Here is a 27,977-nt window from a genome sequence, read left to right as displayed (position 1 = left end):
ATTATTATTATTATTATTTATTTATATTTATTTTTTGGGCCTAAAATGCAGTAACCATGCTCATGCCATAAAGTCAGCTGACATAAAGGATGGGCGGTGCGGATAAGAAACATACATCATGGTAGGCCCCTACAAATATTTTGCAGTATTCTCCAAACATACATCAAGGTAGGCCCCCACAAATATTTTGCAGTGTTCTCCATTTTTGCGGCCAAACCAGACCATGCTGTAAATACCCAAGGAAATAATTATTAACCATTAACAGGGTATTTACAGACGAATTGAAAAATCAAACAGTTAGAGGCATCCAAACTGTTGATCTCATTTGGGCGCCAGGTGGCAGGCCAGGCCTATGGACAAGTAAATTAATATGGGATCCTCCATCCCCCATGGAAATTTATGGAACATTCAAAATCCACAGTACCCAAGTGTATATCAATTTGTTGTGGACCATCATTCAGCCCAACATTCAAGGATCCATATGTCATTCATTTGGTGGCCCAATGAATTGTGCACCGATGGATCATTTTTACACAAATGAGGCAAAATTGTTCGTGGGATATACGTGAACAAACTGCAGTCACAAGATTTATCATATGCTCTGATGAATCAACCATTTCTCCCACCATTATGGCCAGAGAGAAGCTCTAATACAATTAAGCTTGGGAGCCCACGCCTCGTATCTAGGGGTGGGCAATGGCCTGGGTTTGGACAAGGCAAGTTTAGGCCCAGACCCAGCCGCCCTAGGGCCCAATACCTACCCAAAAGAATAGTTGGGTCAGGCCTAAACTGATCCGATCTGACCCAGCCATTGAAATTTCCTAATCTATCCATTCATGAAGTGGACCACATATGCACAAAAAATAAACATCTTTGAGGGCTGAAACCAACAGTCCACAGGATAGATGGTTGCCTACAGATTAGTAGAAAATAACACACGTACATACAAGGTCAGATCTAAATGGCTTCATCTAAAGCCCGGCCTGAAATTGATTGGCATATACATGAGAGGCCCAAGCCCCGGCCCCCAGGCTGAGCTTAATAGGTCAAGCAGGCAGGCTACCCAGCCCATTGCCACCCTTACTGGAAGCTGTTTTCCAAATAAATTTTGCTGGAGCTCAAGAACTTTAATGAGGGAAGTGTAAAAGAAAAGTTCGAGAGGTATATATGTATATAAATACATATTGCAAATAAATGGGCCCCAGTATATCAATCCAATTTAACGCAGAGCAAGAAAGAAAGCACAAGATAGCAGGGCAGTCATATCTACCACTATAGAAAAAGGCCTGTCCATCGTGTCATCCCTGGCTGCTTTCTGAAGTGGAAACCTCCGCACTGCAAACAGGACATACCTGCCCAAAAAAGCACACCAAGTCGTATCCCCCAAATGATAGAAAAATATAAACTAGTGGTCAGAGATTCTCGTAATCCTCCCAACCACCCCCACACACCGCCCCCTAAAAGCTACTAACACTCCATGCACTCTGGTGATGCTGCCTAACACAACGAGAGCTAAAGAGATTGTGAGAAAGCACATGAGCAATGAAGCCCTTGAATGCAAGAAAGGAAGTGGTCACGCGGGTGAGAGAGAGAGATTCAGAGAAAAATTAAAAAGCTCAGCGATGTTGAATGCTTAAGGAAATTTCAAGCAAAAAAAAACAGATGCACTGAAAACCCATTCTGGCCAATGAATGACCTGGAAACACTATGCATGTCGCATACACTTGACAATGTGAATATAGAGATTGGACACAACAATTCAGACCACAATGGGGATCCTAAACAGTGAAATAATGAAAATTTATAATGAAGTGCTTAGGATATACCTTGTTTATTTGAAGCCAATTATTTATGCACTCTGAATGGTATGAATGTTTGCATGAAAGCACAATCAGCGGATCACCATCCTCGTAGTCCAACCGGCAAATGACACACCTGCAATATGCTCATAGAGATTTCATCCCAAATCATCAAAGATTAAATATAAATCATAAATATTTTTTTATATATGTATGTATGCATGTATATATATAACTAAGTGCTATGACTCACTGATCGGTGCTTCCATCCTGTGAACTTTGTGCTTTATAATTAACTGAAGGCAAAGATGCAATTGTATCTGCGGAAAGCCCCCTGCTCTCAGTCCCAACGACTTCGCCCAATGCAAGCAATTCCTGAGGTAATACAAAGAAGCATTCTCAACAAACTAAATCAACACAGGATTACAGCAATCCATTGATATACTGATGACAGCATACCTCATATGACAACTCGTCGGGATCAACCTCCTGCCATGTATCCTGAATAAATAAAAGACAAAAATGTGTGAGAAGCATATTTACAACTCAAAATCCCAACCAATAAAAATTAGATGTTTCTTTTATGAACAAGGTTTCTGTAGATTTTACAAATCAAAAATGTGAACAAAAATAACTGTCCTATGTCATCGAGAAAACAAAACTCCAAAACACAATCGCTCAGTTCCTTCGTTCGCCGAGTGGAAGAAACACCAAGATATAAAATACAGAACCCTGGAGAAAATTATCTGAGCTGGTGCACAGACTTCTGGGGCACAACCTTCACTGGATTCTCACCATAAAAGTTGAAGCTATTTCAATTTGATTTTCTCACCAACCTTTCCTCTCTGGTTTCCCATCAACATTTCCCTGCTTCACACTATTTCTTTTGAATGTTCCCTCACAATTGTTTGCTTATCTACTGCAAGAATCATATTTATAGCTGTTCTTAGAAGTTTAAGACAATAAGAGTTCCCTGCCGTGGCTTACAAACTCATAAATAACAGTATTATAATACTACATACCTGCATACCCCATCTGCTTAAATCTTATAACCTATTCTGTAAGTTGGATTGCACTCAATTGAGAATATTTGTATGCAGGATTGCATGTTAAAAAGCAGAGAACTATGTAAAGATGTATCAAATGTGCATTAAAACGGACATACAGATGTAGGAACCAAGGGGGTAATGTCAAGGCATTCATCTCCATTGGCTTTAGATATGCCTAACATCTCACAATTAATTCAATTTAGCATTTAGTTGGGAAAGTTATTTAAGCTTATTCCTTTGCTTTTGTGGTTCATAAGAATCTCTGTATCTTCACTCTTCTTGTTCGTTCTGTAATATCCCTCCCTCCATCTTGTTCGGACAGTCAGCCTCATTTTAATGATGAGGGGCACCTGCAATCAGCTTCTTTTTGTTTTGTAACATGCTTCTTTAAAGATGACGATTTTATTAAATGAAGCGAGTCACTAGACCAAAGCTAGCCAATATGGCACAAGTGGTACCAATTTCGGACCCATAGCAAGTCACACTTCAAAACCGCTATTTAAATCCAGGCTAATAGCCTGTTGGGTATCAACCCACAGTTCTTACTTTTGCTGCATCTTATGAGGTTCTTCAAGACTGGATCCATATTTGAAATATACAAATCCAAATTCTCAATTTGTGAAATACACAAATCCATATTCTCAGTTTGAAACATTGGTTGCAGTTGCACTAGTTTTGCTCTTGGAGCAAGTCCATGGCGGTTGCTTCTTTTTATTCTTTTTATCTACCCTTCTTTCCCGTAATAGGGCAACCAAGTGTGATCACAAGAAGCGTGGCAATGATGATAAGGGTAAAAAATATATATCCAATTTACGGATCCTACAGCTCCTTCAGTAGGCTCACAGATTTGTGTTTAGAGATTTTTAAGGGTATCCATTAATGCAGTTTGATTCTTTAGTCTTAATATAGTAAAAGATGTTCTTCTTTTTCCAAGGGGGAAGGAGGTGGTCTTTAATAGGATCTTACATGTCATTAGTCATTACTGGTTTTCTATCTTGGGATATTAGCATCTTCAGGGATCTTGATATGATTTCAAACTACAACTAATGAAGTCTGGATGTATAAAATCCCTTTATATCTATCTTTTGTATTTTGTCCTATATAAAGATGTCCAAGGCTATTGAAAAGGGAACTTGATGAATGATAGATTAGAATGAAGAAAAGGTGTCAGTTAAGGGAGAAAACCATAAAAATCAAAATCGTAATTCTGTGGCTTGTGCAAAAACCCATTCTTCTCTTCTTTTCTTCTTCCTCATCCATACCATGTCAAATTGGCATCAGAGCATGTTCATCCATGGGTGTGTATGAGACCAGTAGTAGGAAACTAGAGGAATGTCATAGAGGAAATACTAAGAAGATATGTTCATTTGGGGGAAATGCTCCATAAGATTTTCAATCAATTGGATAATTTGACAATTCAACACAACATCAAATAGTGCCTCCTCAACCTCGTGCGCAAGAAGGTAGCAACATCTTGGAACCAGATGCTACAGGTTCCAACAATGTTGCATTCTATCATCCTCATGGTAGAAGAGATGCCCATTTGAGGGTCATGACCATGCTTATCATGTAAAACTTGAGATGCTCAAGTTTTACTAGAAATTTGAGAATTTTCAATGCACGATCCAAGAGAATACATGGAGAGAGTCCATTGGTGTATTGATAGATGAATATATCAACGGATCAATGGATTAGTTAATGCAACAAGGATCAATGGATTAGTTAATGCAACAAGCAAGGGATCGACGGTTGGATTGACGAAAAGGGAGGAGATCGCGGAAGCTGAGATGAGATGGATGTGTTGGTTCTACCCCAATGACAATCAAAGTATGCAAATCCTAAGCTTGTGATAAGAGCAAAGTGTCCCGTATCGGTATCAGTTGGCGTAACGGTGACCTCCAAAACCGATACGGATAAACGGCCCGTAACGGAGCAAAATTTTTTTTTTTGCCAAAAAAATATGAAAAAATATGGATTAAATCCGGAATATTCTAAGCATTCCAAATATGCATTCATTTATAAATTGGAACATGTTTATGGTGGTGTAACGGTCCACTATTTGGTGAGAAGTTGTATTGGACTGTCTGATGAATTTATGAACCAGATAACCTGAATTTGACTACAAAATTCATATATTTAATTTTCTAACTATCTACTATCAATGATAGATATATTAGAATGAATGTAATATGAAAATATCTTACATTTAGGTGTTTGCAATTATTTTTGAGGGCCAAAATTCATGCGTAAATAGAAAAAAATATAAAATGGCACCCCAAATATGTAAAATGCACATTAACATGTTCTACTATGATTAACACATCATATGGCATCATTAAAACAGCAAAAGAATCATTAAAAAATGATTTTTCGAATTTTCAAAAAAAGGGCCGAAATAAATACGTAAATAGAAAAAAATATTAAAAAAATATAAAATGGCACCCCAAATAGGTAAAATGCACATTAACATGTTCTACTATGATTAACACATCATATGACATCATTAAAACAGCAAAAGAATCATTAAAAAATGATTTTTCGAATTTTCAAAAAAAGGGCCGAAATAAATGCGTAAATAGAAAAAAATATTAAAAAAATATAAAATGGCACCCCAAATCTGTAAAATGCACATTAACATGCTCTACTATGATTAACACATCATATGGCATCATTAAAACAGCAAAAGAATCATTAAAAAATGATTTTTCGAATTTTCAAAAAAAGGGCCAAAATAAATGCGTAAATAGAAAAAAATATAAAAAATATATAAAATGGCACCCCAAATATGTAAAATGCACATTAACATGTTCTACTATGATTAACACATCATATGACATCATTAAAACAGCAAAAGAATCATTAAAAAATGATTTTTCGAATTTTCAAAAAAAGGGCCAAAATAAATGCGTAAATAGAAAAAAATATTAAAAAAATATAAAATGGCACCCCAAATCTATAAAATGCACATTAACATGTTCTACTATGATTAACACATCAAATGGCATCATTAAAACAGCAAAACAACCATTAAAAATTGATTTTTCGAATTTTAAAAAAAGGGGCCAAAATTCATGCGTAAATAGAAAAAAATATAAAAAAATATTAAATGGCACCCCAAATCTGTAACATGCACATTAACATGTTCTACTATGATTAACACATCATATGACATGATTAAAACAACAAAACATATTTAAAAAAGTATAAATACTTATTTTTGACGAATTTCTGAAAAATGGCCCACCGAGCTTTGATTCAAAAAAATCTATAATATAATGTGCTTTTCTTTCAAATACCTAGCAAAGGTTGGTCGAAATTAGTAGTAAAAGGAGTGAGAAACAGTTTGGAAGCAAGAGGTTTCAAAAAAACAGCAAAAGCAGAGCTTAAAATGAAAAAAAAAAAGTTACCGTTACGGGCCCGTAACGGCCGTTACACCCCGTAACAGGCCCGTATCGGCCGATACGGGTACAAAATCGGGTATCGGCCGATAGACCCCGAAACGCGTAACGGTTCCCACCGTTACCGTTACGTATCGGCCGATACATAACCGTTTTGGCACACCTTGGATAAGAGGGACAACACACCAAGGTATTCAATAACGGTAATGGTGGCATAATGGCCCGCCTTGTGGCCGTCATGATACGGGCCGTGATGACCCTATAGCAGTCAAAAAAAAAAAATTTACGGAAGAAAATGCATTAGCCCCATATCAGCCAATTATGGACCCCTTAATGGCCGTTACAGGCCCATTACAAGCCACTTTTTAAGATCAAGTGCTATAACCCTTTATCGCATACCATGTCCCACCATTAGTGTTACGTTACAGCCATTGCGTAACTGTTTTTTAATATCATGAGATGCACCAAAATTGGGAAGCCTATCCAGAGCAAGGGAGGAAAGAATGATCACCAATCCAACATTTGAGGTAAGCAATTCTAAAATCAAAGAAGCAATGCAAGCCATCTTGGAGGAAACAAATTGCCAAAAGAAGAAGAAGAAGATGTAGAATGCTCGACCAATCCAACCGGTGAAAGAATTACATGGCAGGCACATTGCCCTCCATCAGCTCCTGCTAAAGACTTCGGAAGTCTAGATTATAGGATCTCTTTTTAACTATCTTTTGTATTTTGGAGTATATAAGGACCTAAGGCTATATTGCAAAGGAGAGTTGATGAATGATCGATTGGAATAGTGTGAGTACAATCACAAGAAGCATACAACCAAGATGTCTTTAAATTTATTTATTTTTATTTATTTTTATTTTTTTTAAGAGCATTCAGTGGCCTTACATGTAGGGCCTATTTGATTTTCCAAATCCACCGTAAATACCTCGTAAATGGGTAATGATTATTTCCTTAAGTAATTACCACATGGTTCCCAATGCTTGATTTGATGGGCTTACTTTCTGAACACATAAGCGAAATATATGTGGGGCCCACTGTGATGTATGTGGCTTATCCACACCATCCATCCATTATACCAGCTGAATTTAGGGCATGAGCACCGAGGCAGATCCAAAGCTCAAGTGGACCACACCATAAGAAAAAGGGAACTGAACACCTACCATTAAAAACTTCTGGGGGCCACTGTTTCCTTTGGTGTGGGCCACTTGAGTGTTGGATCCAAGGTATTTCGTATCGGTAATGGTGACCGTAACGGTCACCACCATTACCGATACGGTTATCGGCTGTAACGGCCGATACGGGGATGTAACGACTGTTATGACCACCGCAATGGTTGAAAATTCTCTTTAGTCCAAAAAATTCTGAAAAAAATATTTAAAAAATCAAAATTAATGTAAATATTCCAAATATGCATTCATTTTTTGTTTCGAACATGTTTATGGTAGTGTAGCAGTCCACTCTTTGGTGGGAGTGTTGTATCAGGTTGTCTAGTGAATTTGTGAACGTGATTATAAGTATCTAATGTTTACACATCACAATCAAGCATTAAAACTATAAATAAGAAAAATTGAATAAATACTACTTTTTCAATTTTTTGAAAAAAAAGGGCCATCAGATCTTCTATTTGCTCAAATCACTGCAACCTACAATTTTAATATTTAAAACTAGGGTAAGAGTGGTCGAAATCTATTGTAAAATAATCTAGGAGAGTTTTTGGAATGAGAAAAGTAAAAGAAAAGGGGGGGAGAAAAATGGATTTAAATAGGAAAAAAAAGTAGCCGTTTTTCAACTGTTACGAGGGTAACTGTCATTATGCCCCGTAATGGCCTTTGCGACCACTGTAACAGCAGATACAGTCCCAAAAATTAACTACCCCGTTTCACCCTCGTATCGTGTAACAGTCATGACCGTTACCTATACATATCGGCCTTTACGGGCGTATCATAACAGATACGGAACACCTTGGTTGGATCCACCTCATTTTTCGGCTCATGCCTCAAAATGTTCTGGCAAAACGTATGGATAGCATGGATATGTCATATATATCAAGGTGGGGCCCACACATTTAAACCAGCCCTTTTGGACCTGTTTTCAAAGTGGAAATACCAGCGTATTTTCAAACGGAGTGAAAGTGTAATAATTGCTTATTTACCAGGTATTTACCAAGGATTTAAAAAATCAAACAGGCCCTTAGAGTTGTATTTAGAGATTTTTAAGGCTATGCACCCGAAGAATGATAGATTGGAATGAAATTTCAAAAAAAAAAAAAAGAATGATAGATTCGAATAAGGAAGTGTGACCTTAGGGAGAATAATTTTGTTGGAAGCAATCAAATCATTGAATTGGGTGGCTTGTACGAAAAATCACTCCTATTTTCTCTTCATTCTCATCCATCCCACATCACAGAAGCTGCCTAAACCTATATCATTTTTTTAAGACGGGGTGTCCCCATCCCTTTTGAGGCGAGACTATTCCATGCAGATACACGCAATCACCCAAAACCACATGTATCGGGTAATGCCGAGGAGGAGAATTGAACCCACACCTGCAGGGAGAAAACCCATGGTGATGGCTGCTCACCCAAACCTTGTTGGGTGCCTAAACCTATATCCTAGACTCAAATGCTCCCAAACTCCACTTGTATGCTTGAAACCTCTCCTTTCATGCCCTAAGTCCACCTTTAAAACAAGATCTAACAATCTTCCAAGCAGAAAACCCAAAATCCGGATCTAAACCTAAATCCAGCCCTAAATTTAATCCAGCCCTTTCTTGCAGCCAAAAAACCCAATCTGAAGCCCTAATCCTCAATCTTCCTATGTAAACAAAAACCCAGAGAGCAACCTTTCCATATTCATGAAAACCTAGCTGCAGTCCTTCGTGCACGTAAAACCCTAGCCCACACCCATTTACAGCCCTTCTCTGTCCAAAAACATCCCATTCTCAGCCCTACAGCCAAACCCTACACAGACCCTAACTCAAACAGCAACGTCAACAATCTTAAATCCTCACAAATTCCGCAGTCCATTCCCAACCCTGTTAAGCAACTCCAAACCTAATTCTGTTGCTTCCAAAAAGCAAAGAAAAAGAAGCAAAATCCCACCCCTAACTCTGAATGCAAAGGCCCTTAATAGGCCTTCTGCACCCAACTGCAAATCATTCAAACCATCCAAGACCAAAACCTGCATCTAATTCCTGTTTCATAGCCCCAATACCCTAATCAACAGCCTCTACACCCTTGGTATAGCCAACTGAATGCCACATTACACCATACCACAGCCTTCCACTCTAACCCTGCAGCTGAGATTTTGATAATTTCCAGCCCCTCCAAGAATGATCAACACATCACCTCCAATCGCAACTTGATGCCCGAAAATCCATCTAATATCCTATCCTAAACCTGTCCACAATTAACATGTAAAACTTTCCTATAACATGTCCTTACAGTCTTATAACCTGTCCCTAAAATGCCCCAAGCTACACCAAAATTTCTCCCTCAGCTGTCCCAAAAATCTGTCCACTATCAACCCTTAGAATAGCTCAACCTATACCAATCCAACTCACTCGCAGCCAATCTGAAACCTGCCAATCATAACATGTCCAAAACAACTCAAATATTCTCAAGAGTTTAGACCAATATCCCGCCCATGTCTAATACAAACCTGCAGTCCATGGCCTGTCCTTCAACCTTCCCTACTTCCTGTTGAGATGCATCCAAGAAGCAGTCATTCTTATGCTTCACACTGCTATTACTATCCACAATCATGTGCCTCATACTGTTCTGAACCATATTCATATCACCCAAATCTTACCCATCACTGTATGATTGTTATGGGGATTCATATAACTACCCTTGTTAGGAAGTGGCAGCAATATGTTGCTTAGTCAAGAACGCCCCTGACTCAAGAACCCATCTGTGGATCAAAGAAGGTCAAGATGATGTGGTTGGAATGGAGAGACTTTGAGAAAGACTTCAATAGATCTGAAGAATCAGTTAGGAAGCCTGCCCAAGTCTGTATGGATAGCAAGCATCGAGAGAAAAAGTCATGACGAGTCCCAGTCCAATATGCCAGAGATGCAAATGAAGAAGTATCTATGGGGGTTGTTTGGTTTTCCAATTACAACAGTAAATGGCTGGAAATGGGTAATGATTACTTACTCCTATAATTGTGTGGTGATATCACCTACATTTAACAACAATGATGAGTTTGCTACCATTCTTTGTTTCACCCAGAAATCATTGTAAAAATGGTGGTTTTATAATGTAAAAATGTAATGATTACAATTTCCTTTACTAATATATTTGACTCTTGATTTATAAGCCCCGATTCTTATTTAAACAAACACCTTGAAATGATAATGATGTCTCATATTGTCGTGGTTGGCAATCATGGGTTAGACCATGAGAACTGAGAAGCAGTGGCATCAGATGGCCGATTAGGCAGGAGGCATTAGAAAGAGATAATTCCTAATAAATGGGTTTTAGAGCCACTTAATTGCTTTGAGGAGCCATTGTTATCCTTGAGAGATTGTCGAGTATTTTAAATCATGTCTATTCGTAAATGCAAACGTTTACACATTATGCACCCAAAGAAAGTCGAGCTGAGTGGCTTCATTAATGTTTGGGGTCATTTATATTCCAGACCCTGGTTTGGCACTAGCCCTTAATTACATCCCTCAAGGGAAACCCCTTAATTAAAAGGTAAAACTAGAGTGGAAGTCCTATGGCACGGCCCAAGACATGTTTTGATCCTTGGTTCTTAATTTTCGGTGTCTAGAATCAAGAGGGTTGTGATGACCTTGGCGTACACGAGCGATTGTCTCAACAATGTTGTGGGGGCTCACATGTCGAGGATGAATAAGAGACGGCTCTCTAGTTCTCACCATGTGGTGATGAGGCCTTATGTGCCTAGCACCAATCATAAGAGGAGAGTGTGGGCATGATTTGGAGCATGGTCGTATGAGAGGCCTGTCATGGACTGCCTGTGCCTATAGTCATCTTATAGGCCAAAGGAGAGCTCTACGCCTATGCACAAAGTTGTTGGTTGGTCTACACCTAGGTGCAGAGCTAGATTCAATAGCGATTGATATCAAGGCTTACGTTGTGAGGCCCCAACGTATAGCGCAAAGCATCTTCCTTCATTGGGATCCCTAGCACATGGCCCAGGGCCATCCCAGTGTAGGGGGTGGAAGGTTTAGGCAAGACTTATGAGCGTCTACGCCAAAAGGTTCCAAAGTTCAAGTCTTGCTCACTCCTCTTTGTCGTACTATGTACTTGTCTCTCTTCTTGTTGTCTGTCTTCTCCTTGTCTGTGTTGCAAGGGTATTTATAGGGTTGTGTGCCCGATTTTCTTAGTGCCTATGGGCGTGGGTCTCTCTGCAAGTGGCTTTCTTTGGTTTATAGCATAGACGTCTCTGTGTGGGGTGCAGAGCCTTTCTTTGGTATCCTACTTCCTCATCGCGACATGATGACGTCATAATTCAGCGCAAAGCTATTGGAGCTAAGTTGATGAGGCACTTTGGTTCCGTTGGAATAGGTGGGAGCTCATTTTGACTTAATACTAAAATTCATGTATCAACACCATTAGTTATTGATGCAGTCAACAATAGCACATGATATCTAATATCTTTGATATCACGAGATGGACGATAGCCCTTTGAAACAAATACACTGGTAAATGCAATAATATTGTTGACATTATCAATAATATAAACAATAGCAACATTAATACCTATAAAGCAAAAGCTAAGGCAAGGGAAAATTTTCAACCCCATCAAGGAATAAAGATTACAAACATCCACAACTTGCAAGTCGGAAGCCCACTCTACGACCACCTTGACCTTCCTTGCCAATTTTTCCACAACTCCACTCCTATTATGAAAGAATAATAGTTATGCTCCCCCCGTATAGCCCAGAGAACTACCATTAGAACAAATCACCTTGTCATCCTTCCCCCTCTCTACAATGCCAGGCCAACAAGGGAGGTCTTCAATAGATTCTGAAATCACCCAAGAAAGGAGTGAGGAAGGATTCCCAAACCCACACACTTCAAGCAAAAGGGCGGTGAATGAAAAGGTGGTTTACCGACTCTACATCATTCATGCACAAAACACACGTTGGAGAGGACCAATGATCATCTTTGAAGATATCAATAGTGAGAACCCTCTTCTTCCTACCTACCAACCAAACGAAGGCAGCATCCCTTCAAGAAGCACCATAATGCCAATGGTAATATCCACAAACCCTCTGCTCTCCCAGTTGTAGTTTCCAAAGTAGTCTGTAGAAGGAAGGAACCGAGAAGCAACCTGACTTGCAAACATGCCACACCATTGCATGCCTCTTCCCCAAAATCAGGATGAGAACCATGCAATTGATTTAGGACCCTACCAAAGTCACCCACTTCCTCGTCTAGAAGATCCCTTTGACACGAAGAGCACCAAACCACAATATCTCCCCTCATGGAAAAACATTGAGCAATTGTTACACTTCTTTTTAGAGATAGATGAGCTAACATGGGGAAGTCCATCCAAAGCGGTCTTTCACCACATCATGTGTCCTCCCAAAAACGAATATGCCCCCTGTCTCCTAGGGAAAAAGACAACCCCTCCTTGAACTTTGAAGGCCCACTGGAAATCACTTTCTACAAACCTAAAGCCCTATAAAGAAAAGAGTCATCCATCCACCACCCTCGTTCCTAGACCCCATAACTAGCAATCAATGTTCATAATATGGATAGTATTGGCCAATATTATCGTTATCACAGGCCAGCTATACGAAACCCCTCAGAAGGCCTTCAGAAATGTTTTTTTTTTAAATCACGAAATCTTGCGTATCATGTGATAAATCGCAAGATATCGCAAAATAGCATGCGATATCAACAATATATTGCATGACAATGCCTGACATCTCTTCTCATCCAGAAATTACAATATATATATATATATATATATATATATATATATATATATATATACATATATATGTATATATATATATATATATATGTATATGTATGTATATTAAAAAATATATCGAAAAAAATTTCTCTTACCTTTGTGAACTGTCTGAGGTAGCTTTCAACTAGATTTGGTGGGTCGCTGTCGACATCCCCATATCATGTAAGAAAAACCTAAACCCCCTTTTTTTCTTTTCGAAGATAATTATTTTTAAAGGAAACTGCATTTTTGTCGAGGATTATGGGATTTAAGTTAGGATTTGTCAAAAAAAGAAGGGCATTGGGCATTTGAATGGGTTTTTTGTGCAATAGAAGTTAGGTGATTCTCCACTCATATCTTTCATTCTAAGCCTCTAAACCAAAGAGCTTAAGTCTTCTTCTTGAACTTTATCACTCTAATGAGGATTCCAACCTCGATTATGAAGATGAACTTGATCTCTCCATTGTTATAGAGATTAGACATGAAAATATAGTCAAATCCTTATTTAAATCCCCAAGAACACCCATCTAGGTGAATCCCTCTTGGAAAACAACTATCCATTAGTTTTAGGAGATTTCACCATCCTCCCACCACCTTGTTCACCTCCTTGGGGCATCATATGCAAGGCAACTGATCGTAGGAGTTGAAGCATTGGCATCAACAATCGAGAGAGTAATTGAGAAGTTGATTCAAGCATGGGATAACATTGATCAAGCATCTCAAGAAGGCGCTACAAAAGAGATTCAATCCGACAAGTTAATTTTATAGTCCACACTCTTTCCTTGCGTAGGATTGAGTGTAGAGTTTGTGATCCAAACTCGAAAAGGTTATTGTGCAAGACCTAGGCTCTTGTACATGGCTAAATTCACTGGACACGAGTGTGTATATGTTAGTCTCCTTGTGAAGCCTCTAGTGGGAGTGTACGTAGAGCCTTGGATTAGGACCGTTAGTGGTTGTTGGTTAGCCGATAGAATATCAACTAAAGTATCTTGCGGGAGCCACTGACATAGGTGGAAAACGACACGGGAGTGTACAGGTTAGTGGTTAACCTAAGAGAAATCATTGTAAAAGTCAGTGGTGAACCTATTGAAAACTCATAAGATAGTGAATACCGATACACTCGAGGGGTGTGCATCCAATGAGTGTAGAGTAAGGAAATTGAACCACTATATATGCTTGTGTTTGTGATTATTATTTGAGCACAATTCTATTCATGCTTGTGTTTAATTAGTTAAATCATATGAATTATATGCTAGGCACCTAACTTGTAAGCACACACAAGCTCACTATCTCTATAGACTAGTTGGTTAATTGTTACATCTTTTGTAGTCTATGTGATTGGACCCACTTTAGCTTAAAAGCCTTAGTGTTAATTTGCCTTATTAGTTTTAACTAATAAATTATATTAATTAGGCATAATTTTAAGTGGTCCTATTCACCTCCCATCTAGGCCTCAGCCATAATTCTAAGCTCCGCCAAACTTCTGCCTATACCATGGTAGACAATCCACGCAATTTCAAAATCCACTCCGTTCATCCATTTTTCATACATGTCTTGTTACAATTATAAATGTTATGCATTTGATTTAAATATAGTTGCATTAGTTCAGTCAAACAGTGCATAGCTTCGGACCCTATGCAAAGGAAACCTATTATGTGCACCTTTTTTTAAAAAATGTTATGATTTAAAAGTGTGTTAAGATCTTTTTTTTAATAATCCCTGAAATTTCATTGAAAAATTCAACCTTTTTCCCAATGTTTCCCCGTGTTTCACAAAAAGTACGATAAATTACCCGATACAAATGATATATCGCATGTGATAACCAATACGTATATGTATCCCAAGTGCGTGATACAATGTGATACCAATATTTCAAACATTGTTAGCAATTACCTCTCACCACAACCTACCTTCTTCTGTACCGAACCTCCGCAGCCATTTCCCTAGTAAAGCCGGGTTCATTTCTCCCAACATTATTTCTTAAAAATCAGTGAATTAAATCATATTTTATTAATTAATATTTTTTATCACATGGAACAAAATTCACATAGCTGACCCCAATTAACTAAGATAAGGCTTAGAAGATAATGTTATTTTCTACTAGTTTTTTTTTTTTTTTTTTTTGAAAGGTGACAACTTTTTTTGAGAGAACCCATCTAAGCAAAAGCTAAGCGAAGGGAAAAAAAATTACAACCCCATCAAAGAATAAAGATTGCAATCATCTACGGCTTCCAAGATGGAAGTCCACTCCACCACAGTCACCTTGACCTTACCAATTCTTCCACAAAACCACTCCTACTATGAGAACAATGGTTGTTCTGCGAGGGAAAAAGACACCCCCTCGAACTTTGGAGTCACACTTGAAATCGCTTTCCACAAACCTAAAGCACTATAAATAAAAGAGTCCTTCATCCACCAATCCCATTCTTAGACCCCATAATTACTAGCAATTACCTCTCACCACAACCTCTTTCACCACACCATGTGTCCTCCCAACAAACGAATACACCCACCACCTCCGAGGGAAAATGACACCCCCTCCTTGAACTTCGGAGTCGCACTAAGATCGCTTTCCACAAACTTGAAGCACCACAAAGAGAAGAGTCGTTCATCCACCAATCCCATTCTTAGACTCCATAATTACTAGCAATTGCCTCTCGCCACAACCTCCCTTCTTTTGTACCAACACTTCGTAGACATTTACCTAGCAAAGCCGGGTTCATTTCGCTAACCACCCTTTCCTCTTCCCATTTGAGAAGATGAAATTTCTGTTTTTCCTCCACCTCTTTCAACATGAAATCTCGCCTATGTTTCTTCAGCCCAGGCATAACCGATTGTAGACATTTGAAAAGGGACATGGAAGTAAAGAGGCATAGCCAGTTTGCAATCAACTTGTCCCCATGTCTCCCCTTGGCTGACTTTGATCCACAACTTCCATGATTCCTCTAATCTCTATCTCCAAGCCCCTTTCCAATTATTTTAACAGCCTTCAACAATTGGTCCAACACCAACACCATATTTTGATTGTTCATTGTTTCGTAGTGACAATCTTGTACCTCCTTTAATTCACTGAATCTTTGGGATAGAGAATTAACTTGCTGGGTTATGCAGCAAGCTCCTCTTGAGGCATGTTCTCCTTGGACAGTTTTTAGCCAATTTCCATGCCCAAGTGTCGGATTGGATACAACTATGATCTGGAGAGAACCGAATAGACTGGATATGGGAAGTTTTTAGGCCCAGGGATTGATTTATAGGACAGGGTTAGGACAGGTAGAAGTAGGTGTAAACAGGATTTAAGGCTGATTCTCAGGATTGTATAATGGCTACAACTGGGGTTGAATTGGGGCTCGTATTAAGACTGATTTAGGACAGAATTTGTGCACTTTTGGAACAGGTTTAGGGGTAAGTTAAGGGTAGTCATGTGCTGTTTAATTGACTTTGTGGGCAGACGGTTTAATAGTGGATGTGGCTTAAGTGTAGTAAAGTAAGGAGCAGCTGGGATTTTGGTTTCCAAGGGCTGGATGCAATCTGATTTTGACAATTTGGGAATCAGTAGCTGGGTTTATTGTTTAAAGCCTTTTGGAAAGCAGTTGGCCAGGAAAAAGGAGGCAGACATGATACCCACATTGATCCATCCCCTATTAACACCAAAGCCACTCTACTCAACAGTCAACATGTACTTGAGAATTTGCAGGGTAACTTTTTTTTTTTGAACAGTGAATTAATAGACAACATTATCATAAGCTTGCACTAATAGAGTTTGTATACAAACCCGGCTGCCCTTCTCGCAAGAATTGATGTATTTGTGGGTCACAGACTCACAAGTGCCCCCTCTAGGATCTGCCTCCTCCTAACAAAAACAAAAGCCCTCTAGGCTAGTGAAATGATGGAAGAAAGCACTGTGTAGACAACAAGCATCTATGCAAGAGAAAGGGCCCTAATAAATTTATTTGTGTATTTGACTTCCCTCTATCAAACTTATTGGCTGAAGGAAACATAGGCTCCAAGTAGACCAATTTAGAAGGGTAGAGTTGAAGGATTGATCTGTATCATTGATATTGGTTGCCTCATGCATATTTTCAAGTATCCTTCTAGAGTTAGCTAACTACACTATTCATCTAGGAACAAATTCACAACTTGAATATGGTCCTGAGATGTTATAAGCCAATCTCAAAGCTCAAGGACAATTTTCTCAAGAATGAGGTGATATGGGTTAGAATGGAGGGGCAGGGAAGTTCACAGCTCTTTCCAGAGGCAAGGTTGGAATCTTCCTTCTAACGAACTTCGCCTACCTCTTTGTGTGGGCAATCCTCCAAAGCTCAATGGCATCCTGCTATTGAATGCATAGAAAGGTAACCTTTCTTGATGGGCAAACCAAATTCTTCTTTGGACAAGTGCATCACCTTACTTAAAAGCCACTCACTCCAATCTTTTGCTTTTTTCATGTAGCTTTTTCATTGCCCAACGGGTAAAGTGATTGAAGAGGGTCCAAGGGGACTTTAATTGACAAGGCAAGGAAAGGAGGAGATGCTCAAATACCACAAAGTGGATTGGGCTGAGGTATCTAAACCCTGGAAAAAATGGAGGAAAAACTTAATCCTTGAGGGACGTCCTTCATTGTCATTATTTCAAAGGTGACCAGCGTTGCAAGCTTGAAGGATTATAACCTGATAAGCCTAGTCAATGGGGCCTATAAAATTCTAACGAAAACCCTGGCATCCATATTTTGGAAGGTTCTTGCAAGAGTCATCTGAAGGAGCCAAAGTGCTTTTACTAAAGGAAGACACCTTGCGGATAGCGTGCTCATAGCTCATGAGTGTGTGGACACTCACCACAAGGAGAGAGGCAGTGTGCAAGCTGGATCTAGAGAAGGGGTACAATCACATCGACTAGGACTTTTTGGATTGCATGATGTGTCAATTGGGATGTGAGCCTAAATGGAGAGGTTCAATGCGTGAATGTATCCGATCCGCTTCATTCTCTATGCTGGTAAATGGTTCCCCCAAAGGCTTCTTCAAGAGCTTGCGAGGAATCAAACAAGGGAACCCATTATCCTCATTTCTCTTTTTGGTGGTGAATGACGCGCTTGGAATGTCGGAAAAAAGTCAAGAGGCTAATCTCATTTGCTGATTTAAGGTGGCGAAAGGGAGCTCTCCAATATCCCACTTACAGTTTACCAACAATACTCTGTTTTGTGATGCGGACATCAGCATGGCAGACAACTTAAAAAGGATAGATACTTCGAGATGGTATCAGGTCTGAAAGTTAACATAGAGTGAGATGTTGGGAATCCAAATTACAAAGGAAGAGGTGGAAAGGACAGCGGCAGTCTTTTAGGTGCAAGACAAGTCTCTTTCCCTCAACGTATCTTGGGCTTCCCCTTTCTATTGGGAGACCGGCAAAGCACTTATGGGACATGGTGGTGGAAAGGGTTGACAGAAAGCTCGTGAGATGGAAGCGCCGATACATATCACTAGGGGCTGGCTAATGTTGATTAAAGTTAGTATATCAATTACGCCATTGTACTTTATGTCACTCTTCAAATGCGCCAAATCTATCCTTTAGAGATTGGACAAATTGAGACGGGTATTCCTTTGGATGGAGGAAAAGGGAAAGGTTCATCTCTTGAGAAGGCGCGAGGTATGCAAACCCTGTGAAGAGGGAGGGACCAACATTTGGGATTTTGAGTCAGTCAACCAGGCTTTTTGAGGGGAAATGGTTGTGGAGGTTTGAGGTGGAAAAAGAATCCGCGGAGGAAGGTGATTGCTAGCAGATATGGAAGCCAAAATGGAGGGTAGGGGATCAAGAGCTCATCTCTATATAGGTTGTCATACATCCGGAAGTCAATTTTACCACAAAAGTACATTCAACAAGGGGATCAAATATGTGGTTAGTAATGGGGAAAATGTTCGATTTTCGAAGGATGTGTGGTTAGGGGAGAAGCCACTTGGGATATGTTCCCACAGCTAGCGAACTTATCACTGAAACGAAACATGCCCATTTCCCAATGCTTCTCCATAGATGCGGGCAAGATCATTTGGTCTCCCCCCTCGAAAAATATGCTCGATGAGGAAACAGAAGACCTCGCAAAGCTTTAAGGGATCCTCCAAAGTTGCTCCCCAACATTGGAAATGCAAGACAAATGCAATGGAAGGCGGAAAAATCCAAAAAATTCTAGGTCTGATCCTTCCACAATATGATCCGCCCTGTGGCAATGAGGATGAGTTGCAATTGTACTTCCTTTATTTGGTCATATGGGGTCCCGCCAAAAGTGTTGGCATTTGCTTGGCTTCTAGGGAGAAAGGTCCTAATAGTGGATAACCTACAAAAAAAGGTTGATGGCGCTACCCAATATTTGTGTCATGTGCATGAAAGGTGCAAAAACAATTGACAACCTATTCATGCATTGCTATGAAGCACAGAAAATGTGGAGTGCATTATTAAGCATGTTCTGGGTAATCTTGGAATTAGTAGAGGACTTCTTCTTTGCTTGGCACTATGTCACGTTAAGGAATGACAGAAGGGCACGTTGGAGATTGGCATTAATGGCCTGTTCAGTAGGTTGTGGGTGGGAATGAAATCAAAGACGTTTTTGGAATCTAAGCTCATCAATTTAGCTTTCCTTAAAAATGGTCATGGAGCCTTTCAGAGGAGGCTAATGAACTATTAAAAAGAATTATCAATGTAAATCATGATGGTTGGACCACAACAGCTAGCCCAAGTGCATAATCCACAAAGAATAACATGAGCATAGTGATTAAAGGAAATTATGAATTCCTAAAATCACATTCATACCACATGTAGGGTTAGCATCTCGACTAGTATGAGCTTAGCATCACAGCATGCATTAAGCATCAATTGATAGGCTTTCTTGACAAATCATTTCATGAACCTTATAGAATATATCCCTTAAAAGATATCACCTCTTCCCTTTTTTAGTATTCATACTTACAATTGAAATTGAGAATATTCAAAAAACTAAAGCTGCAACGAAATCTGGACCATCAACTCCCATAATGGAACAAAGTTCCTTTATTTCCTTTAAAAAGGCCTCTAGCTCATTATTTATACCTCAAGTTCCTTTATTTCCTTTAAAAGTACTTATCCCTCAAGTTCCTAGAAACCAATAATGGAACTTGTGACCTAAAGTTTGCTATCAAACTAGGAAAAAAAATATCCACAAAACAAACTAGGAAAAATATTAACTATTTACCACCAACCATTCCATCCATCCAAAGGCCTCCGGCAAGGTGACCCTCTCTCCTCGTACCTGTTTATCCTCTAGGCTAAAGCCTTAGACACCTTGCCTACAATCAGCCAAGCAGGAATCATCAAGCAAGATTGGGCATGGCCATTGGAGGAGACCACCCATCATCCCTCTTTAAATTGGAAGAATCAAAAGCCAAGATAGCCAACCTCTTCTTGATTGAATAAAAAAACCAATTAGCAAGATGGAAGGTGCTATCATTATCCATTGCAGGTCATGTAACCCTAATAAAAGCCATCATGAGCTCAATGCCAAACTATTGGATGTCAGTTTTTCACCAACTACAATATGTCATTCATGTATGGCACTCAAATCAAACCAAACATTCTCATAATGCCATTAGCAAGACTACTCTTTGCAAGCCTTTAGTGGATGACAACGTGGGGATTCATAATCTTTCAGAAAACTAACCTTTTTTTAATAAGCTCAGATGACACCTTATAAAGGAGCAAAACTCTCCGAGATGGGTAAGTAGCCCAAGCAAAACATCTTCGAAACTCGGGTCCCGCCACCCACATGCCACCCAAGCATGCGTTGGCAATTTGGAAGGGAATTAACTCTACTTTTGTCCAACTTACGTAGAATGCCATTGGGCCATTGGACCATTGGAGAAGGGTCGACCATTGGAGAACGTTCAAAAGTTCACATTTGGAATGATGCTTGATGCCCTGGTGCCTATTTTTATATTACCCCATTAAGATCAAACCTAAAAGCCATCAACTCATGCCACCCCACTAAATATGTTAAAGACATCATACGGCCCATTAATTTACAATGGAACCAATAACTATCACCAAATTATGGGACATGGAAATAAACCAGCACGTCCTTCAAAGCCCCATTAAACCCACCCATACCACTACTTGTGTCATTGAAAGATTACAACATCAGGCACATTCTCAGTTAAATTGACTTATTGACTGATCATCAGGGACAGCCATGTACCAGCTAATTCGAAGCCCCACCTTTGGAAAAGTGCATGGTACTATCCATGCATCCCCAAAATAAAATTTTCCCTTAGCCGAGCACTCCACCAACGAATCATGACCAAAGACTAGCTTCAACGGAAAAATATCCAAGTGGATGATATGTGCCCCCTATGTTATAATCACCCTGAAACTAGTAACCACCTCTTCATCTCTTGCCCTTTTATCCAACTGATGTAGGATGGCCTAATCCAATCTTAAATGAATGTGGTATTTGAAAGGGGGAGATTTATGCAATCTACAAATAAATAAATAAATAAAATCAACCTTATATATCATAAACACAAGAATGAAATAAAGTGAATGCAGCAATCATCATGACCTTCCACCACAAACACGTAGTATTGAACTTTAAAATTTGAATTTAATCGGATCCGACAAAAGATAGGACTTTCGTCTTGCAATAGGTCCGTTTAACAATACAAGTGGATTTTCTAATCCAAAAAATGGGATTTTCTGGATTGGAAAATCTGAAAATTTCAAAAAAAAAAAAAATGATAGTTCTTTAAATCTAAGGCTTTGGGTGATGGGATTTGAAGAAGGTCAAAATATGTAAATGTGAGGATGAAAATCTTCCAAGATCTAATAATTTAGATAAAAAGAAATCGGATTAGTTTCTAGATCTAAAGATTTTAGGAAAAAAAAATAGGTTTAAAGAAAAGAATACCTTGAGAAAATAAAGGAAAGAGAAGTAGAGGATAAGAAATCACTTCCCTGGGCCTCACGCCCTCTTCCAATCACTGGAAGTCGAAGACGAAATCATCAGAAGCAAGAGTTTTCTTTCTTTTCATAAACATAACATAGCATCCTTTATGTTTAGGGTAAAATACCCTTATAAATTCGTAATTACATGAAATGATCAAGATACCCCTACTAAAAAAAGTTTTAAAAAAATAAAAAATAAAAAATTCACACATAAATTGTGTACACAGTGTCAAAACTTAGATAAATCAAATGTTCATAAACTAAATTCAAATTCAAGATGCCCAATGGGTCCCAATGATAGCGCCATGAAGGTGGCACAATGAAGGTGGATTGTGACAATCTAACAGTCCGATCACACCATCATCGCGATCCAACGGTCCAAATGTCTCCTTTAAGCAACTTCAACATATCACGAACACGTATAAAGCTTTCAACCTCTAGAGAACCAACCTGTACCCGTCATCTAACCACATTGACACGGATAATGCACGCATCCTGCGTTGATATACTTTGAATGGTGTGGAGTCTACATCACCGACACATTTGGAATCATTGGATTCAACTCTTTCACACCTTGTCAACCAACATACCTCAAGCATTTGTCACCTAGCATCGTACCCGCCACTTTAAAGGCCCATCTCCAGATCATTTGGCTCCCCCATGCTCTTATGGCATCTCTAGCTTGTAAGAAACAAGAACATTTTCTAAAATCAAAACCTAAGCATGGAATCCATTATATGGGAAAGCTCCCATGCAGTCTCAAAATTTTGCAACCATTTCCCAACCAAAGCTACCTTCAACCAATCAAAGATGCATGTGCTTACAAATTGGCATCAGGATCGCACCTACATAACCAGCCCTCGCATCATTCCCATTAAATGGTGAACTCCCAATATGGGCTTCCATAAGCTCAGCTTTGATAGACCAACAAACTAGTCAACCCATTTAGGAGTGAGAGGCATCATCAAAGATTATCTAGATGGGTGTGGTAGCTTATTCCTCTAAACTTCAACACCACTCAACTGAAGTAGTTGAATGCTATGGATTGTACCTAGGGTTGTTAATAGCGAACCATATTGCATGCCTAGAAATATAAGAGGAATCACTAATTACTATCTGAGCTCTTTCACAGTAGACTCAAGCATCATGGCAGGTTGCTCCCCTCCATCATTGTCAGCGCCTCCTGCTCAAGATGACTAGATGGTCGGCTTGCCATACATAGGGAAGCAAATGTAATTGCTAACATTTTAACTTCATCGGCAAATGACTCTTATCATGAGTAGCACAACCATGTTCCTCCTTTTACTATATAATGTCTAAATCTAAATTGCTCAACTCTTATGTGTTGGAGAGTTTTCTCCTAACTGTTGGTGCTTTATAAATAAATAAAATCCTTTTCGCTTACCAATTAATAAAAAAACTACTTGCAAGAATTTAAATAAATAAATAAATTTAAAAAAAAAAACTTAATAACTATTTAATTATGCCACGAAGTCCAATGGTCCATTGATAAAAATTATTTAATTAACCAATGAATTAAAATCCTAAAACCACAACCTTCTGAAAATGATGAATATAAACCCTCCATAGTAGAAGGGGACAAGTGTGAAATCTTTAATTTTTGTGCACAAGTTGGATGTAACCAACATGGAAGTGTATAAAAAAGTATTATCTTGACAAACTTGTTTGTGTTTTCTCCAACGGTGACTTGTGTGGATCCCAAAGCAAGCTAAAGTTCTCATATAGATTCTTTTTTTTCCATGTAACCAGACTAGATCAGTTATTAGATGCAAGTAGAGAGTTAAATTGGATGGCTTGGCTTCTAGTTACACATTATCGTCAAAATCAAGAATATGCAAGACTATCCAAAACAATGACGTGAAGAATAAGGATTCAATTCAAAGTGAGAGGTGCAACTTTGGTAAGACCGTTCATGTGGTGATCCTCCACTCTACATCACTATGGCACTTCATATAGACTAGTTCATAGTAAATGTATCCCATTCCAACATTGTTTGAGTCAATTGGGGGATCATATGGTGTGGAGACGAGACTCTATTTCAAATGAAATTTTCGGGAGATTGGAGCTTACCTCTTACCATGTTTTAAATATCGTTATCGTGTAAAGTATCACACCCTTGGGATACAGATAAATATCGGTTATCGCATGGGATATATCGGTTACATCACGTAATGTATCGTTATTGTCGGGAAACATGGGAACATTGGGAAATTGGTCGAATTTTTCAATGAAACTTTAGGGATTGTTGAAAAGGACATCAATACACATTTAGAAACCAAAACATTACAAAAAAAAAGTACACATAATAGGGGTTTCTTTTGCATGGGGTCCTAATATACGTGATTTCCAACTAAACTGATGCAAGTATATTCAAAGTCTATTCATATAATTTATAAATATAAAAAGACATGTATGGAAACACAAGCAATACATTCAAAAGCAAAAGAAGAATCACTAAATTAGGTTGCATGTTTAATTGTGTTTGGATACAAAGATTGCAATTGAATTGTGAGAAATTGAGAAATATTGATTTTTCTCAATTTTCCACAACTTGAACCATCTCCCCCAAATCTCAAATTCGAAGTTCCAAATCCACGATTTTCATGGAAAACATGAAGAGTCTTATATTTGTAACCATTTGACACTGGTTTAACATGATTTACAACAAAAACATGGACCGAAAATTGAAAATGCTCACTAGATCAAATAGGTGGGATATATCAACACTACCTGTGCGTTTCGTATCACACAGGTGGGATACAAGATATATCATGGGATATATCGGCTGATATCGTTGACATTTAAAACACTACCTCTTACCAACTTGCTCGGAATTCTTAAAGGAGTTTCTATTCCAAGGTATGAAAGGGATAGTAGAATTTGGTCCTTGAAAAAGAGGGAGTCTTCTCCGATAAGTCCTCCAACCTTTCCATCAAAAGGAAGGGAGGCTACCACAACAACATAATTCCAAAATTATTCCATGTCATGTAAGAACTGTGCTTTTTTTTTCCTATATAAAGTGCTCACAATCAACCATCTTCAGTTCTAGTGAAAAATAATAATGAACATGTGAATCAAGTGTTTAAGAGTGGAGGTCAGTGAACCAACTCCTTTTCTACTCATTTGATTTTGCAATTTGGAGGACCCTAAAACTCTTTTGCATCAACTTGTCCTAGCCAAAAACCATAGCTATTATTCAAAATTGGCTTCTATAATGATAGAGGCCAGATGCTCTAGAAGGAATATCACCAAAGGGTGCTTTGAATAATCCCATGGGCTATGTTGTCTGATGGAATTTGCAGTCATAAGACGTGAAGACTTTGAAAAAGGCTGCCAGAAGTGATAGATGATAGATGGAGTAGGATCTAAAGGAAACTGAAAGTTTTCATAAAGAATCCGGTTCCCATGCATCATCTACCTCTCATATACCAATCTCCCATATAAGAATGCACTCGGTTAATTAATACGCATGCACCAACATTGATCATGGACTAGTTGCAAATGAAAGGTGAGCAAATATGAGAAGCATATAAGAAATAGCTACATGTTGAACACATTGAATATGCAAATTTTAGCATGATAAATTTATTATGGTCAATAACTTCAAATCACCCACGCAATCAAAAGCTTATCTTAAGACCATAGCAGCTAGTAAATTCCTTCAATCTCATGCTGTCAATAAATTTAAGTTTTTTTAAATCGCTGTTTAGATAAAATTACATGCTCCATTCCATTGTTATTCATTCATCATTTTGATTAAAAAAATTGAGACCCATATTTTGAACTGCAATTGTACATAACAATTGGAAGTTGAAAGAGGCCCAAATATAACAATAATGATACTTTGAAATGAGTATGCTGCGATGAAGTTCACTTTGTTGGGACCAGCAGGATACGATCACAATAACTGTGGGGAAGTGTTGGCCACTACAACCAAAGCAGAAACATTTGCAAATAAAGGGGGTAGATCTCTCATAGTGGAAGGGACTCATTCTCTGCGATTGCTTGGGCTTCCAGAAGTCACCTCCGACTAGGAATTTAGCGTTCATCCGAAATTACCTAAAGATGCAGCCCTGGTCCTTCGATATTAAATATATCCATGCCCCAAGAGTCCGATTGTACTAGGATGTTCTTGCAAAGGGGTCCATAGGCCAGCCCTCTCTTTGTTTAGGGAACTCCAATCCACTGCCTTGATGCAGTTCACATCTCACCCCTCTTACTTTAATCAATTCTTTCTGTTGCCACACACACACACACACATGCATTGAAAACCAATGCTAGTTGCTACACATCAATGGAAATGTAAAAGATAGCAATAGAGAGAAGTAAAGAATAAAGATAAAGGACAAAAATCACAAGTATAGTATAAAACCACATATCCTTGATTTTAGGGATGTACTAACATCAAAAGTTATTGAATCTCCAAAACTAATGACTGAAGGAATTAAAATCCAAACATTAATACCTGAGAGTTACTACCATGGTCCTCCGGATCATCCGCTTCCCCTTAAAACACCAAACTCAAATAATTCAATCTATAGCAGATATAAGTATACAATGATTCACATCACCCATGTGGAAAAGAGCAACTTAGAAACCCAAAACAATGTTAACTTGAAAAGGGAAAACTAACTTCAGTGCATTGCACCAAATCCCTTGTCAGGTGTGCTGCACTCAAACCAAGAAAGTGGAACAAGCATTTTCCATGATCCAGGTCATTCATTGAGTGGGCCCCCCAAATAAATAGACCAGTCTCCACAAATTGCACAGATTGGATTATCCTACAGATCCACCTGGCGAGCTTTTCCCATGCTGTAATCCATTTAGAAGTCATCAGATAGGATAGATAAGACAACCCAATTGGTGATATCATCTACAAAGGCCCAACCACAGTAGAACCCATCCCACAAACGGTTCAGGTGCTAATGGTGTCCAATGCAAGTGTAGTGCAGCAGTCATGGAAATTCATGCCATGCAATCCAACCAGATTTTGTCTAATTTAAAATACCATAGTTCAAGGGAACTCACAATCATTGATGCCGGCAAGGGCCATCAAGCGAACAGCAGCTTCTCGCTCCTCTGCATCCTGAAGGGCCCTCGCATATGCCTCATCACTATCAAATGATGACGGGTCGATCTCCACACCCAATTCATCCTCACTCGGGGCCCGTCCATGCACATCGAATGCATCTTCACCATCATCAATGCTCCCAGCGTTATTCCCATCATCATTCGGATCATCACCAGCTTCATCTTCATAAACATAACTACCACTATCAGAACTTCCATAATCGCTTCCATCACCGCCATTCATTCTAAGCATCATGTACGCCCTTTCCTGGCCCATAAGCAACAAAACCCAATCAACCAAAAAGACAGAGAATGAAAAAAGGAGCTGATTCAAGAAAACCCAAACCCTAAACAGAATAACGGATCGAACCTGTTCTTGAAGTGTACGGGCGAGGGCTAGATCGGCATCAACTTGGCTGAGGCTGGTGAAGGGCGCGCGGGAAGGCAGTCGAGATGAGGGGTTGGATTCGGGTTCCGGTTCGGACTCGGAGTTAGGGTTAGGGTTTTCTTCGTTAGGTTTGTCGCCATGGTTAGATTCTTTGGCGTTCTCCATTTAGATAAGAAAAGAGAGAAGAGAAGCCTAAAGCTTGGATCAGAGAAAGAGATCGAAGGAGATGTTCGATCTTGGTGGAAATATAGTTGCAAGGAGCCGAGGAGAAGTGAAAGGGATGAGGAACGTAGGTACGCCTTTTTCGAAAAGCCGTGGGAGAAGCGAAGGTGCAGATATCCTAAAAGGTATTATGA

General features: G+C 39.0%; 1 protein-coding gene across 1 annotated transcript; it reads right to left on the bottom strand.

Annotated features, from left to right (window-relative positions):
- Positions 1 to 859: 859 nt before the first annotated feature.
- On the bottom strand, positions 860 to 27,977 carry LOC131237280 (E3 ubiquitin ligase BIG BROTHER-related). The gene is made up of 7 exons (XM_058234971.1): positions 27,604 to 27,977; positions 27,192 to 27,501; positions 26,629 to 26,669; positions 2,259 to 2,300; positions 2,053 to 2,174; positions 1,827 to 1,935; positions 860 to 1,352 (listed from the first exon to the last, which is right to left on the bottom strand). Exons 1-7 carry the CDS (start codon positions 27,784 to 27,786, stop codon positions 1,299 to 1,301), a joined length of 861 nt encoding a protein of 286 aa, XP_058090954.1. The 5' UTR covers positions 27,787 to 27,977; the 3' UTR covers positions 860 to 1,298.

The sequence above is a fragment of the Magnolia sinica genome, chromosome 2 (genome assembly GCF_029962835.1).
Source record: "Magnolia sinica isolate HGM2019 chromosome 2, MsV1, whole genome shotgun sequence".
NCBI classification, from domain to species: Eukaryota; Viridiplantae; Streptophyta; class Magnoliopsida; order Magnoliales; family Magnoliaceae; genus Magnolia; species Magnolia sinica.
The sequence above is the reverse complement of the archived record's forward strand: the minus strand, read 5'-3'. Positions and strand labels throughout refer to the sequence as shown.

Bases quoted from the DNA above. Each gene is read 5' to 3' on its own strand.
- LOC131237280 (XM_058234971.1), bottom strand. From the start codon at position 27,786: ATGGAGAACGCCAAAGAATCTAACCATGGCGACAAACCTAACGAAGAA. The intron at 2,175-2,258 runs GTATGCTGTCAT...GTATTACCTCAG, and splicing joins CCGACGAGTTGTCATATGAG to GAATTGCTTGCATTGGGCGA. The intron at 1,353-1,826 runs GTATATCCTAAG...TTTTTTGGGCAG, and splicing joins ATTGGCTTCAAATAAACAAG to GTATGTCCTGTTTGCAGTGC.